This window comes from Dermacentor silvarum, chromosome 1 (assembly GCF_013339745.2).
Source record: "Dermacentor silvarum isolate Dsil-2018 chromosome 1, BIME_Dsil_1.4, whole genome shotgun sequence".
NCBI lineage: Eukaryota > Metazoa > Arthropoda > Arachnida > Ixodida > Ixodidae > Dermacentor > Dermacentor silvarum.
The window spans coordinates 152,588,215-152,601,629 of NC_051154.1; the positions used below are offsets into that span (position 1 = coordinate 152,588,215).

General features: G+C 44.4%; 1 protein-coding gene across 1 annotated transcript in view; it reads left to right on the top strand.

The window, feature by feature from the left end:
• The first annotated feature begins 8,259 nt into the window (after positions 1 to 8,259).
• The window catches only part of LOC119436243 (ornithine decarboxylase-like), a 31,158-nt gene continuing 26,002 nt past the window's right edge, over positions 8,260 to 13,415 (top strand). The window contains exons 1-2 of the mRNA XM_037703034.2: positions 8,260 to 8,524; positions 12,825 to 12,921. Coding sequence (XP_037558962.1) covers positions 8,441 to 8,524; positions 12,825 to 12,921 — 181 coding nt within the window. The 5' untranslated portion in view covers positions 8,260 to 8,440. The remainder of the gene's footprint in view (positions 8,525 to 12,824; positions 12,922 to 13,415) is intronic.

Consider the following 13,415-nt stretch of genomic DNA (forward strand, 5'->3'; position numbering starts at 1 on the left):
CTCCTGCCGAGCTGATAGTGCTCTTAAATCTCGTTAAACGTGTGGAGTGAGTCCTTGTGGAGCTCCGCGTCCGTGGCCTCGAGCGGCGTTTCCCCGGCGCGGTGGGTGATTTCGCGCGCGCGGGCGTCGGGCAGCTCGTTGGCGTGGGGAACGACCGGGGAGACCTGAGGTGCCATGTGGGCCGGGAAACAAGTGTTGACGTGGGGGGCGACGCTCCTGCCGCAAAGCAGGGAGTACCGCTTCCTTCGCAAGCAAGCAAAAAAAATCCAATGTCTCATACCCACGTAAGGCAGAGGCTACAAGCGCTCAGCAAAGGGAAGCATACATTCATTGAAATCACCCATACAACACACAGAACAGCCTACGTTTTAATAAAGAACAAGCTCAAAACAACCGAACCATCAATAAAGCATTGCGTACCCCCTAAGCAGAAAACTAGGTGGGGTGATGAAGTTACGAAATCTGCAGGCGCAAGTTGGAATCAGCTAGCGCAAGACAGGGGTAATTGGAGATCACAGGGAGAGGCCTTCGTCCTGCAGTGGACATAAATATAGGCTGATGATGATGATGATGTTGAAGATGATGATGATGATGATGATGATCCCCTAAGCAATTCTAGTGGTGGTTTTGCAACAGCTTCGCTGGACATCCAGGTGGATCAGGACCGATAAGAGTTGATAAGGGTCGGATCCTGTTTGATAAGGTTGATAACGACCGATGAGGGTTGATAAGGGTTTATAATAGTCGGATGAAGTTTCATAACATTAGTAATTACACCGGGCTGCGTGTAGATGAGCAAGTCGCACAATGCTTACGCATACTTAGACAACTCCCACAGCAGTTTCTCCGTGAATTTTTTACTCTCTTCTGTGCCTTGCTTCAATCTTGCGCTGAACTTCGCAAATTTTCGTTATATTTGACTGTCTCTATTGCTTTCCAGGTCCTTTTATTTGTGCTGTTAGTTTTACTTTCCCTGCAAAGAAGAGTTACCAGCACCAATGCACCAACCTCTCGTCTAGTTTTATATTATCAAGAAGAAAAATTGTGATACATACATACGAAGTGTCTGTCTTGCACAATTTGCGGTACCGGACAAACCGAGGCTGAGGGTGACACATGATTTGCATAAGAGCGGGTGTAAGCTTCGACGCAAACACGGCATTAATCCTGCCATCGTCGTCATTCTGTCGTCATGATTTGTTCACGTACATTCCGTTGTCATCATTCATCCTTTGGCATGCCGTCGCGATCTCTGCCGCCCTCACTCTGTCGTCACTGCGTTGTCATTTCCTCCTCATCATCATTTCATTCTCATTATTCCGTCGTAGTCATTCCATCGTGATTGTGCTGACGTAATTATGCTGTCGTCGTCATTCCACCATCGTCATACCATCGTCATCATGCCACCGTAGTTATGCCGTTCTCATACCATCTTCGTCATTGCGTCGTCGTCACTTATTTGTGGTCATACCCATGGTTGTTAGGCTGTCGTCATCGTCGTGATTCCAGCGTCGTCATCCCATTTCATCGTTATCCTGCCGCCGTCATTTCGTGTGTTGATTTAGTCTTTGAGAATTCGCTGTGGTCACGCCGCCGTGGTCATGTAGTCATGATAATTCCATCGTTCTCATTCCGTCTTCTGGCACTCTGCATTAGGCTCTATTCGTGTTTGAATTTCGGCACAGCTTCTGAGCGATGTAGTGCATAAACATAAGAGCTGCATTGCATTAAAGTTGTGGTCGACTTTTGGTATATATAAACGTTAACATTGCGTGAGATTACATTTTTCACAGGATTATTCGTACGAATCTCTGTTTGTTGCATAGCATTTAATTAAACGTTTTACTAAATTTTTTCATCGCCTAAATTCAAACATTGCTGGTGGATCTGCACAATTTTGCGATTATCTAGCCGCCCTCATTTTGCTAAAGATAGCAGAAAGGAGTGCTTTGAGAGCATGCTTAGCGTACGAAACCCTGAAACAGCACACAAGAACTTGTACAGGGAATCACGTTATAAAATTTCTGTGGATACCAGGACCCTAAAATATTATTGAAATCACTGCAGCTGTTGCAGCAACAAGACAAGTGCATGTAAATGATGAAACATAGCATTTTCCTCTCTCGCGAAATGAATTTCCCCTACTGCTGAGATAGTTATCCCCGTAGGCTTTGTTGACGATTCGATTCAGTTGTCCATTCCGTCAACTGTGATCGAGAATAAACATATTGTAAATTTGTCGCATCGTCTGTGGCTTGATGCAACATATATGCGTAACTTGTACTAAGTGCTATGCGTCGCTATAGTCCGCAGCACTCTTGCCTCATCGCGGATGCGAGCCACCTCCTTCTGGAATTCCCACGACATGATACTGCAAAATAAAGCACTGGGGCTGGTGTAAAGGTGTGAGATCAATGGTCTACAATCTCAAAAAGAGAGAGAGAGAGAGAGCTTCTCTCTCTGTCTCTCTTTATATATATATATATATATATATATATATATATATATATATATATATGACGCGAGCAGGAGGTTATGGAGGGAAGCAAACATGGCGACCCTAACACTGCGTTTATTCTTCATCTTCCTCCTTCACCACTAATGCACCGCACCGTCCTTGTGCGGTACGTCACACGCTTCCCCCTCCCCTCGAAAGAGTCATAGTTGCAAGGGCGGATGAATCGAAAGCATAAGAATGTGCGTTAGTCCAAGATGGCTCTGTAACCCTTGACAACTTCAAAGAAACGTGTAGCGATCCGGTAACTTGACGCATAGCTCTGGTGGACGAGCCTGACTGTTTCGTACCGGACGACGTCTGCATGTGCCGTAGCTCGTGAACACTGATCGTAGTATGCGTTGAGCCCCTGATGCAAGTGCGTATAGTTCAAGTGCATTGAAGTAGCAGGAGCGGGGGTTGTTCTTGAAATTAGTGCAGATGAAGGGATGCACGTTGCGAGTTTTTAGTGGGATAGTGCGCTCACGTGAGATGTACCGTTGGCGCGTTAATTTCCTCGGTTCTGATGGTTTGAGATGCGCGTTTCCTGAAATGGCTGCTTGTTGTTCGAGGTTTCTGAGGCCAGAACGTGGTCCTCTTCGCCATCACATTTGGTGTCGTCGCAATTGTCCCCGCAATAGGCGCAGTCTTGACTGATCATGTTGTAAAAGTCCTTGGTGATGTTCATTTCTTGGGACACAACCTACATGGGCTCGCCTTGGGTTTAGCTGGCTTGCGCGCTCACGACTTTTTTGTTGCATCTGGGTTTTCGGTGATGCTCTTCGTCGTCGATTATGTCTAAGCGTTCGTCGGAGTCACTGAAGTTGTTGATGGAGTTGATGTTGATCGTTTTGATATTAATGCGGGAGCTGCTGGGCTAGTCTTTCCTGCACATTTGGCCTTTGATTTGTTTTGCAAACCGACGTGGTAATCTGTGGGTAGCTGGTGCATTGCTCGCTTGTGGGAGACTTGTCTGATGGCAGAAGCATTGTGTCAGGCTCCACAGAAGGCTCTTCTGAGGCTGCAGCGACGACATGATGAATGGGTGCTGTTGTCTTATGGCAGTGTGTGACGCTTAGGGTTTGCGACGCTTCTGCAGTGGCAGTGGAAGAAAGTTTATTTGTTGCGAAGTGGTTTGGTCTCCAAATGCACATGGCACATCCGTAGCTGCTGAAATAGTATTGTTTTCTTCGAGAAAAGAGCACATGCTGCTGGTGATTTCCCTCTGACCTATTGTCGGATAGCAAGTCGAATTTGCTTCATCAGAATAAATAGTAGTTGCGCTTGAGACGTCGCGTTGTCTTACAGCCGTGAAAGTGTCACGAGATGCAAAACCTGGTGGTGGTCCATGCGTACAAGACAGCGGTGTGAATGCGTCGGATTGTTCAGGGACATTATTCCTGCGTTGTGTCGAGAGCATAGATAGTGGAGATGGCTCTGTGGTAGTCATCATCATGCTAGGCGTGCGTTTCTGTGTCGTCTTCTCGGGAGGATCACTACATGGGAAATTCATCCACAATCTCCTCATACGAGGCCTTGTTTGCCACTGATGATGATAGTTACGTTGAGTCTGCGTGTAACTGCGGCGACCCAATTGAAACGTATCCAGCTGGTGGATAATGGAGGGATCTGCGACATATACTTGAAATTGACTCATCATCTCTTCTTTGATTTTCTTCCATGATTCATTATTTTTGAAGGTGTGCGTGAGGTAGAAGCGAAATGCCTCACCGGTGACGTAGTCATTGAAGTTGGAGACTATATCCCGTTCCGACCATGATGCAGCAGATGCGTGGAGCTCGAACAGACGAAACCAATCTTCCACGGGTCCATCGTCCAATGATCCGGTGTACTTGGGTATGTCCAGGGCTTGCGGTGATGCGGTCATGATGCTGGTCGGTGTAGTTGGTGGATCTATGCACTTGGGGTTCATGGCGTGGCGCGAAATACTTTATGATGATGCGTGGCTCATGAGGTGGCTGCTAGGTCTTCATCCTGTCGACTTGTGTGACGCGAGCAGGAGGTTGCGGACGGAAGCAAACATGGTTGTTGTTGTTGCCTCAAAACATGGTCGCCCGAACACTGCCTTTATTCTTCATCTTCCTACTTCCCCACTAATGCACCGCACCGTCCTTGTGCAGTACGTCACACACACACACACACACACACACACACACACACACACACACACATATATATATATATATATATATATATATATATATATATAGAAAGAAAGAAAGAGAGATCGTCGATTGTTGACCTGAAAAACAAAGTATTGATGAATGGGGGGGCCGACAGCAGAGCAGAAAAAGGCAGCGCAGGTTGTTTTCGACATCCTAAAAAATACCACGATCGCAAGCTTGTACTACATTTTCGTGTGTGAGTCCATTTTCACAAATGTCTAGCGAGAGACAGAAAGGATGCATAGAAAGGAAGGGAGGTTAGCCAGAGGTAGTTCTGGTTGGCTACCCTACTCGGGGGGAAGGTGTATGGGGATAAATAGAGCATGTGAGTGGAAGGAAAGAGTAGGAGACAGAGAGACGAGCTCAAAGAAAGTGACCGAGTGCATTATAAAGCGGAAGCAGGTGGCGCTTTTAAATCGCAATGTCTATCATAAAAGCCTGTAGACCTCAGGAACACGATTACAGTGAATAAATCCTTCTGCAGGAGTTTCTTTGGGAGCACTCTCTTAGAACGTTTTGTTCTGAAAGTGGACGACTGTCCTGTTGGTCCAGCACTGTGCACACCACTTACCTCTGGGCATTAGAGCGCGGGCTGGCACAGATAATGTTTGTGAGTGTCTCGGCACAGCTGCATGTGTCACACGTGGGCCTGTTGGCCATTCCAATGAGGAAGGCATAGGAGTTAGTAAATGTGACGCCGAGCCTCAAACAATATATCATTGTCTTTTCGCGTCGTGGTAATCTAGACGGTAGATGCAGCTGTATATCGGGAGACGAGGACTATAAACGACACATGGGGAAAGCAATAAAAAAATTAAATTATGGGATTTTACGTGCCAAAACCACGATCTGATTATGAAGCACGCCGTAATGGGGGACTCCGGAAATTTGGACCACCTGGGCTTCTTTAACGTGCGCCTAAATCTAAGTATATGGGTGTTTTCGCATTTCGCCCCCATCAGGGAAAGCATTGAAAGCATTAGAGTCGCATAGGGGCAATGTACTACATTCGCGGGCCGTCGAGTGCAACCCAACCACAGCGTCAGTTCGCGAAAGCGGAATCAAAACACATCTACCGCTCTCATACGCATATCAGACAGCTTCTCGCTGATATTCGAAAAGCACTGGAAAATTGTTATGTTTCTTGTCATGGCTGCAATGATAGGTCTATCGAATTTCCGATATGAATTATTCGTTGAGCCCGTGAGGTATACTATTTTGTATGGTTTGGGGGGCTGCGTTGCAGTCGCAGAAAACTGTCGATTGTTGCAGTGGCTCCTGATTCATGAATTCAAGGGCAGCACGGACTGCAACAAGTTCTGACTCCTCGATAGGGTCATACATAATGTCTTCAACTTGATTTCTTCAGATTTTGCCAGGATGACAACTGCAGCAGCTGAGCTGTTGAGTTTCACCGAACCATCTGTGTATACATGTTGCCGGGTCCTGTGCACATTGTAAATGTGTTGCAAGGTTACTTGCCTTAAAGCTTTCAACGGGTCTCTAGCTTAGGTCTTTGTCGGATGCCTGGAATTGTCAATTACACTTGAGGCTCGTGCAGACACCACAGTGGTACTGACAGTCGTGTAGCAGGCGTGAATTGTGTTGACAAGTAGGCCTGATGTTCTGCAATTGTTTTGGCAAAAAAGAGAAGTCTCTATCGACGATAACACTAAGAAATCGGTGCTTTCGCCTTATTAGTGCAATTTTTCCGTTGATTCGTAAAGCGTACGGGGCCATTGCTTGGCGAGTAAGAGCAACGAGTGCACACTTGTCAGGGGAAAGCTCCTGGCCTTGCCTTCTTAGATTTGTTGACACTGCCATTGAAACCTTCTGAAGTCGTGCGCGGACTTGCGCCGTGTCACTCCTGATGCCCTTGTGCAAATATCATCCGCATATATGAAAAGCTGCACGATTTGCGGCAACAAATCTAAGAGACCAAAAAGTGCCTGGTTGAACAGTGTAGGTCTAAGTAATCCGCCTAGTGGCAATCCACGAGAGGTGTAACTAGGCGGCGTTGATCTGTATTCAGTCAAAATAAAGATCTTTCACACAAATAGCTGTGTATCCGGCGAAAGACGTGTCCAAAGATCTAAACAGCTTCTGAGGCGTCTAGGATTGCATGATGAGCTGTATTGTTATAGGCGCTTTTAACATCAATAAATAAGGCCGTAGTGAGTCGGTTCAGGTGTTTCTGCTGATGCACATACGTTAGAGGATCAATAACACTCTATGTCGATGAGCTTCTCCATCACAAATATCTAAATGTCTAAATAAAACATAGCGCATATTAGTAATTCAAGCTTAAGTTTGTTAAATGTAGTTATCTGTTATGTCTTCCAGTATGTTCTGCTGCGTTTGTCCACTCCTATACAAAACTATAATTTTCTGTACGTGTTCTAGGAATCTTTCCCTTGTACCTGTTTACAGAATTATGCATGTCTGTGTGCTCTTCTCATCTATTCTGTGTCTTCATTTTATTCGTCTGATGAACCCTAGATGCATTCATGTTCTTACACGGTCTTCCATGTGTTTCAGTGCTTTCGTTCTGCATTCATTTTTTGCATGACTTGCAACGAAACGTAGCCAGTGCCACCTAGAAACAGCCAATGTGTTAAATAAATTTATATTATTGAATTTAAAAAATGAACGTTGGGTCAAGATCATCTAACAACCCGCCAATGAAATGCACCGGTCTCTCGCTTACCCAATAGTCATGCTCTCTCATGTCATCACCAATTTGCTCCTGTTCAGATTTCGCACCAAATAAAACAATTTCTAACCTTACTACTAAATTGTGCAGCGAAATTATTTCAATTTACCACACAATGTTCTTTCACAAATTATTTATCGCTTCGTATGCGTTTTACCGAAGTAAAAAGGGGATGTGCACTACAACTGCGCGAAAAATGTACCCCGTAGTAACTCATCCTTGCTGCCTTAGGTAGGAAGGCAATTCTCTTAAAGAAGGTTTGGCAGAATGGAGTTTCTTTCGCTTTCCTTTTAATTCTTCGTAACCACAGATCTATGCTACGAAACTACACCCAGGGTCCTTCGTCGAACCTGCACGCCAGTAATGACGACGAGCTGGTTGCCTGGTTTCAGCACGACTAGAAAAGAGAGAAAAAAAAAGAATACGAAAGACGGGTCTGTACGCGATATGTTCCTTTTTCCCCCTTTTTTTCTTTCTTTAAGCGGTACTTGCGGTAAGCTCTTAGCCGACGACCTCCTTGTTCCAGTCTAGCCAAATCTTGAGAGTCACCGATGCTTCATCGCTATTACAGTGGTTCTACGGAGAGTGCCTTTTTGCGGAACAGTAGCGTGACATTTATTTCACTCGAAGCGAGAGCGGTAAGAGCCACTGTTGGGTAAGTGAAAAAGCTGCGGCGAGCACGTATTTGTCGAGGCGTTCAAAGATTGTCTCTTACGCTGGTCATCACCAGCGCGTCACCTCTGACGACAGCTGCCGGCTTTTCTATTTTTCTTCTCTCGACACTGGAAAAAGGCTTTACGAAAAATAGTCACAGCCTCGTATTCTTTCAGCTACTGCGAGGCGAAGCTACGTGTTTGTGCCGCGTTGCGTTGTTCCAGCTCTTCGCGTGTCTGCGGTTTTGTTATCTCTCTCTTGCATTCGTGTTTTTGTGGTCGTCAGTAGGCTGCGCACTTTGTCCTTGCTTTTAGCGCCGTTCTTTGTGCGCTCGGTTAAAAAGAAGGAGCACCGGCATTTTCGTTTCGCAGTTAGAGCAGCGCGGGGTTCGCAATGGGAGAAAGCAAGGACAGCGAAGATTTGGTTCACGTTGAGGAAAAAGTCACGGATGTCGCCCGAAAAGTCATTGAATCACAGGTAATGTTGAAATATGTTCGCGCGATCGCGTACCGTAAACATGCCCTTCAGTTCTAACTGTTATCTTTCAAAAATCGTGTTTCCTTCAAGTGATGCATTATGGCGTCAAACGTGACATCCAAGACACTGTCGAGTTAATTATCCTCTCTGCAGTTTATGTGATTTTATACATTCATAGCATAAACTTTTCGCAATCGAAGTTATTTTGGGTGTACTTGCAACAGTTGTTTGGCACTTGTTGCGTTAGTGTGAAGCGTTGCCGCTATATTTCTCGTACCTCTGCTATACAAGCAAGCCAGGTTCACGCTTAAAAACGCTTCTGCGGCTCTTACGCATATAATAGGCATCTGATACCGGAATATAAACTTTCACGAGTCCGCTTATGTCGGACATTTTTTTTAAAGCAGCGCGGAACACGAATTTCAAGTGCTCGTTATTGAACCATCGAGCGCTCAAAGCTTTGCATTTTATTTGTCAAGCGTTCACACAAATATATTTCTTGACGAATATGTTTCGACGAATGGAACGTTCCTGTAATAACACAGGCGAGAATTACATTGCAGAGTCTGTGAAAACTTTTGGGGTGTTTAGAGAAATGAATAGTCAGAATGGTTCTGCCCTTCGTAGTTTATATTTTCCTGTACATAATTGAAAGCAGTAGACACGCTTGAAGGTTTTGGTCCCATTTAAATAGGGTTCAGTGTTAACGGCTTTTACTTTCTGTAAATTTGATGTACCTTTTTCGATTTTTATTTACACAAGAAAATTGATTAATTCGGTGAATATATTGCTTGCTAGATGAACTTTCACCGGCTTTATTTTATGAATAATTTCTCCAGGCGATCTCATCTTACTGTTCTTTGTTTTTTTTTCTTTCATTTTTTTTTCTTTTTCTTTTTGGAGGGCGAGGGGTGGATGAATGCCTGATTGATTAATTTTGTTGATGCTGTAGCGTGCTGTATGACTTTAAGTCCTGCTCTCCAACGCTGTAATTGCATTTACTAAACAGAATAACAATGCTTCGAGAAGCAGCAAGGAAGGGCACAAAGGCGTACGGCGATGTGACTGTGCAGATATTAAGTGACTATGTTGTGATGTAGGTGATGTGAATAGGCAGGGAGTGTGCTTGATATTCAAATAGTAATAGAGGGCGACAATATATGCAACCTTACGTGGGTACAGAGCTCCAACGCCTAATACAAAAATATAGATATGCATCCAACGGACATATTCGAATCTATGGGTAGCGAAGTTTTCGTGAAACTAACAGCGACGCCTACAACTGTTTACTTTCATCCTAGCAACGTGTAATCTCATGCAATGTTTATGTTTATCCACCATCAAGGGGGTAACAGTAATATCAGGCATTCTTTAGGTTTATGCACTACACCACTGACAAGCTATGCTGAAGTTTGAACACCAAATCCGGTGAATCCATAGTATGTGGCGTCTACCCAGCAATGTCATGAGGACGCAGGCAATGTATGATGCTAGTCGAAGGAAGAATGGCAATGGCAGGTGTTCGCATAAATGCCGATATACACACAAAGAATGCAGTAAGCACCCGTGTACTTAGTTTTAGGTGCACGTGAAAGAACCCCAGGTGGTCCAAATTATCCGGAGTCCCCCCCCCCGCACTACGGTGTGTCTCATAATCAGATGGTGGTTTTGGCACGTAAAACCCCATAATTCAATTAAAATTAAAATACACAAAGATTCTGTACCTACTGTGTCGCAGTAACACATACTCATTCTGGAGGAGTGGTCAAGAATTGGCAGGCACCAATTCTAGACCATCAAATCAAAAGAAAATCAAGCAAATAAAAAGTTCGTTGAAAAAGGACTCCCCGCCAATCTTCGTACTGTCCACCAACCCCCGCTCCCTACTCTCAATTTTGTTGCAGCGGCACGAAAAAAAACTGTTGGAGAGTGATTTAACCTATAGACGATGTCGATCAAGGACAATGCCTTTCTGAGCTATCTGGGTGTGATAATGCGGTGGAGTAACTGCGCACGTCACCCTATCGCATCACCCCTAGCGTCAGAAGAATAAGAGAAGCGTCGGAATGCTTAGATTTTTTTTTTTTCACATCACTATCTTCGGGGTCATCCCCTACTTTTAGACTGCACTATCTCAGGAATCAGTCCACGAAAGCGGTTAAAAACAAACATACCCGTTACGGGAAAGTGGGGATAACTCGCTAAGAAAGACATTGTCTCTAAATGCATTTTCCTTTGTAGGCATACTGACGAGTGATTGTGCTTGAAACATGCTCCTTGCATCGGAGCGCGTGTAGCATCGCATAGTTGCGCACCCTATCGCCGTCTTAACTCTCTAGTAAATTTTCTTTCACCTGGCCGTATTCGGTAAAAGCCTAAATAAGTAGAAAAAATACAGTGTACCTTGTTTGCTTTGTTTTACGGATTTAACAAAAAACGCTGAACCCTACATACATATCATATACATTTTCTCTTACTCTTTTCATCTGTAAACCATTAATCTCAGGATGGCATGAAGAAGCCACTAGACGCGACAGTTCTAACTAGCTGCCACAGGAAGAAATATATTCCGTTAGCTCCGCGAATACACGCAAATTGCCGCGCGACTGGCCGCTCGAGGCGCTTTGCGTGTATTCGCTGGCTTCTTTCACGCTCGACAAAACACTTTTATGTAGCACGTATTAAGAAAACGAATGCTGCATCGGGAGTTTTTCATGTTGCTCTACAATTTTCTCATAGACACTTTACATCTAATTATAATATTTGAGAAGTTTATTAATTAATTAAGACTAAATATGTAATTATGTAGAAAGTTACCTGTCAAGAAACGAGTCAAGCAAGTAGTAGTAGTAGTAGTAGTAGTAGTAGTAGTAGTAGTAGTAGTAGTAGTAGTAGTAGAGGTCGAGGATAAGAGGAAATATGCATGTTTCTGTAGCCCTTATAGGGAGCACGGCTCAGCATCTGAGGGGCCGGGAAAGGGGGATAGAAATTAGGAAACACAATCTCTCCAGTGCTATTCACTGCATCCTTAAAAGAAGTATTCAAGGTCTTAGACTCGGAAGGCTAATTAGTGAGGATCAACGGCGAATATCTCAGCAACTTTCGGTTTGCAGATGATATTGTCCTATTCAGCAACAATGGGGACGAATTACAGCAAATGATTGAGGACCTTAACTGAGGAAGTGTAAGAGTGGGGTTCAAGATTAATATGCAGAAGACAAAGATAATGTTCAATTGCGTGGCAAGGGAACAAGAATTCAGGATCGCCAGTCAGCATCTAGAGTCTCTAAAGGAGTACGTTTATCTAGGTCAGTTACTCACAAGGGAATTTGTTCATGAGAAGAAAACTTACAGAAGAATAAAATTGGTTGAAGTGCATACTGCAGGCATTGCCAAATTCTGACTGGGAGCTTACCACTGTCGTTGAAAAGAAAAGTGTACAATCATTGCATTCTACCGGTGCTAACATATGGGGCAGAAACTTCGAGGTTAACAAAGAAGCTCGAGAACAAGTTAAGGACCGTACAAAGAGCGATGGAACGAAAATTGTTAGGCCTAACGTCACCCGACAGGAAGAGATCGGTGTAGATCAGAGAGCAAACGGGAATAGCTGATATTCTAATTGACATTAAGAGAAAAAAATGGAGCTGGGCAGGCCATGTAATGCGTAGGATGGATGACCGGTGGACCATTAGAGTTACAGAATGGGTACCAAGCTTGTACTAGGGAAGCGCAGTCGAGGATGGCAGAAAGCTAGGTGGGGTGATGAAGTTAGAGAATTTGCAGGTGCAAGCTGGAATCAGCTAGCGCAAGACAGGTCGCATGGAGAGGCCTTCGTCGTGTAGTGGGCATAAAAATTACGCTAATGATGATGTAATTAGGCGAAATGCAAAAACATATTCTGAGTATCTCCAAGCGACGGCCAACAATATTACCTTGGTTCTTGTCCAGCCACATGGCATTTGCATATTTTTAAATCTTGGTGCATGATAGTTGGGATATCCTTTATAGCGCAGGTCCGAGAATTATTTTTTTTAATTTATAATTACAAGAAAAAATTCCTTGCAAAAATGAAAAGTTTCACATAGAGACACTTTGCTTCTTCAGATAGGCCTGTAGGCATAGTTAAATATTATTGAATGGAACTGCGTGGCGCTCGGCGCTCGAAACAAGTTCGTAATGTGCAAAGTATCGTTACTGTGACTGCGTAATATTGGTATTAAAATTCGGTAAACATATTAAATTATTTGCATTTCGGTACATTGTACCATACCTTAAGCAACCAATGTTTTCTTGACAGAATGCAGACGATGCCTTTTTTGTTTGTGATTTACGAGATTTGGAAGCGAAGATAAAGCTATGGCGTGAGGAAATACCCCGTGTGACGCCTTTTTATGGTAAGTCTTCCACGTTGTCGTAGCACATTTGTGATTTTTTTCTCTTCTTGGCTCTGATTTGCAGCAATTGATGTCTTCCTTCTAGACAACCTATCGTATTTCTCCAGCTCATCCATATCTATCTGTCTGTCTGTCTGTCTGTCTGTCTGTCTGTCTGTCTGTCTGTCTGTCTGTCTGTCTGTCTGTCTGTCTGTCTGTCTGTCTGTCTGTCTGTCTGTCTGTCTCTGTCTCTGTCTGTCTGTCTGTCTGTCTGTCTGTCTGTCTGTCTGTCTGTCTGTCTCTCTCTCTCTCTCTCTCTCTCTCCTTATTCTCTCTCGCTCTCTTCTCTTTGTCTGTGCGTTTGTGTGTGTGTGTGTGGGGTGGGGCGGTGGGGGGGGGGGGGGGCGTGCTTATCGAGCGGCTGAGCCTAATGTTTCCTTGACCCCCTCACTCAAGAAATGCTACCGGGCTGCTTCATAATCAGATCGTGGTTTTAGTACGTAATGCCCCAGCAT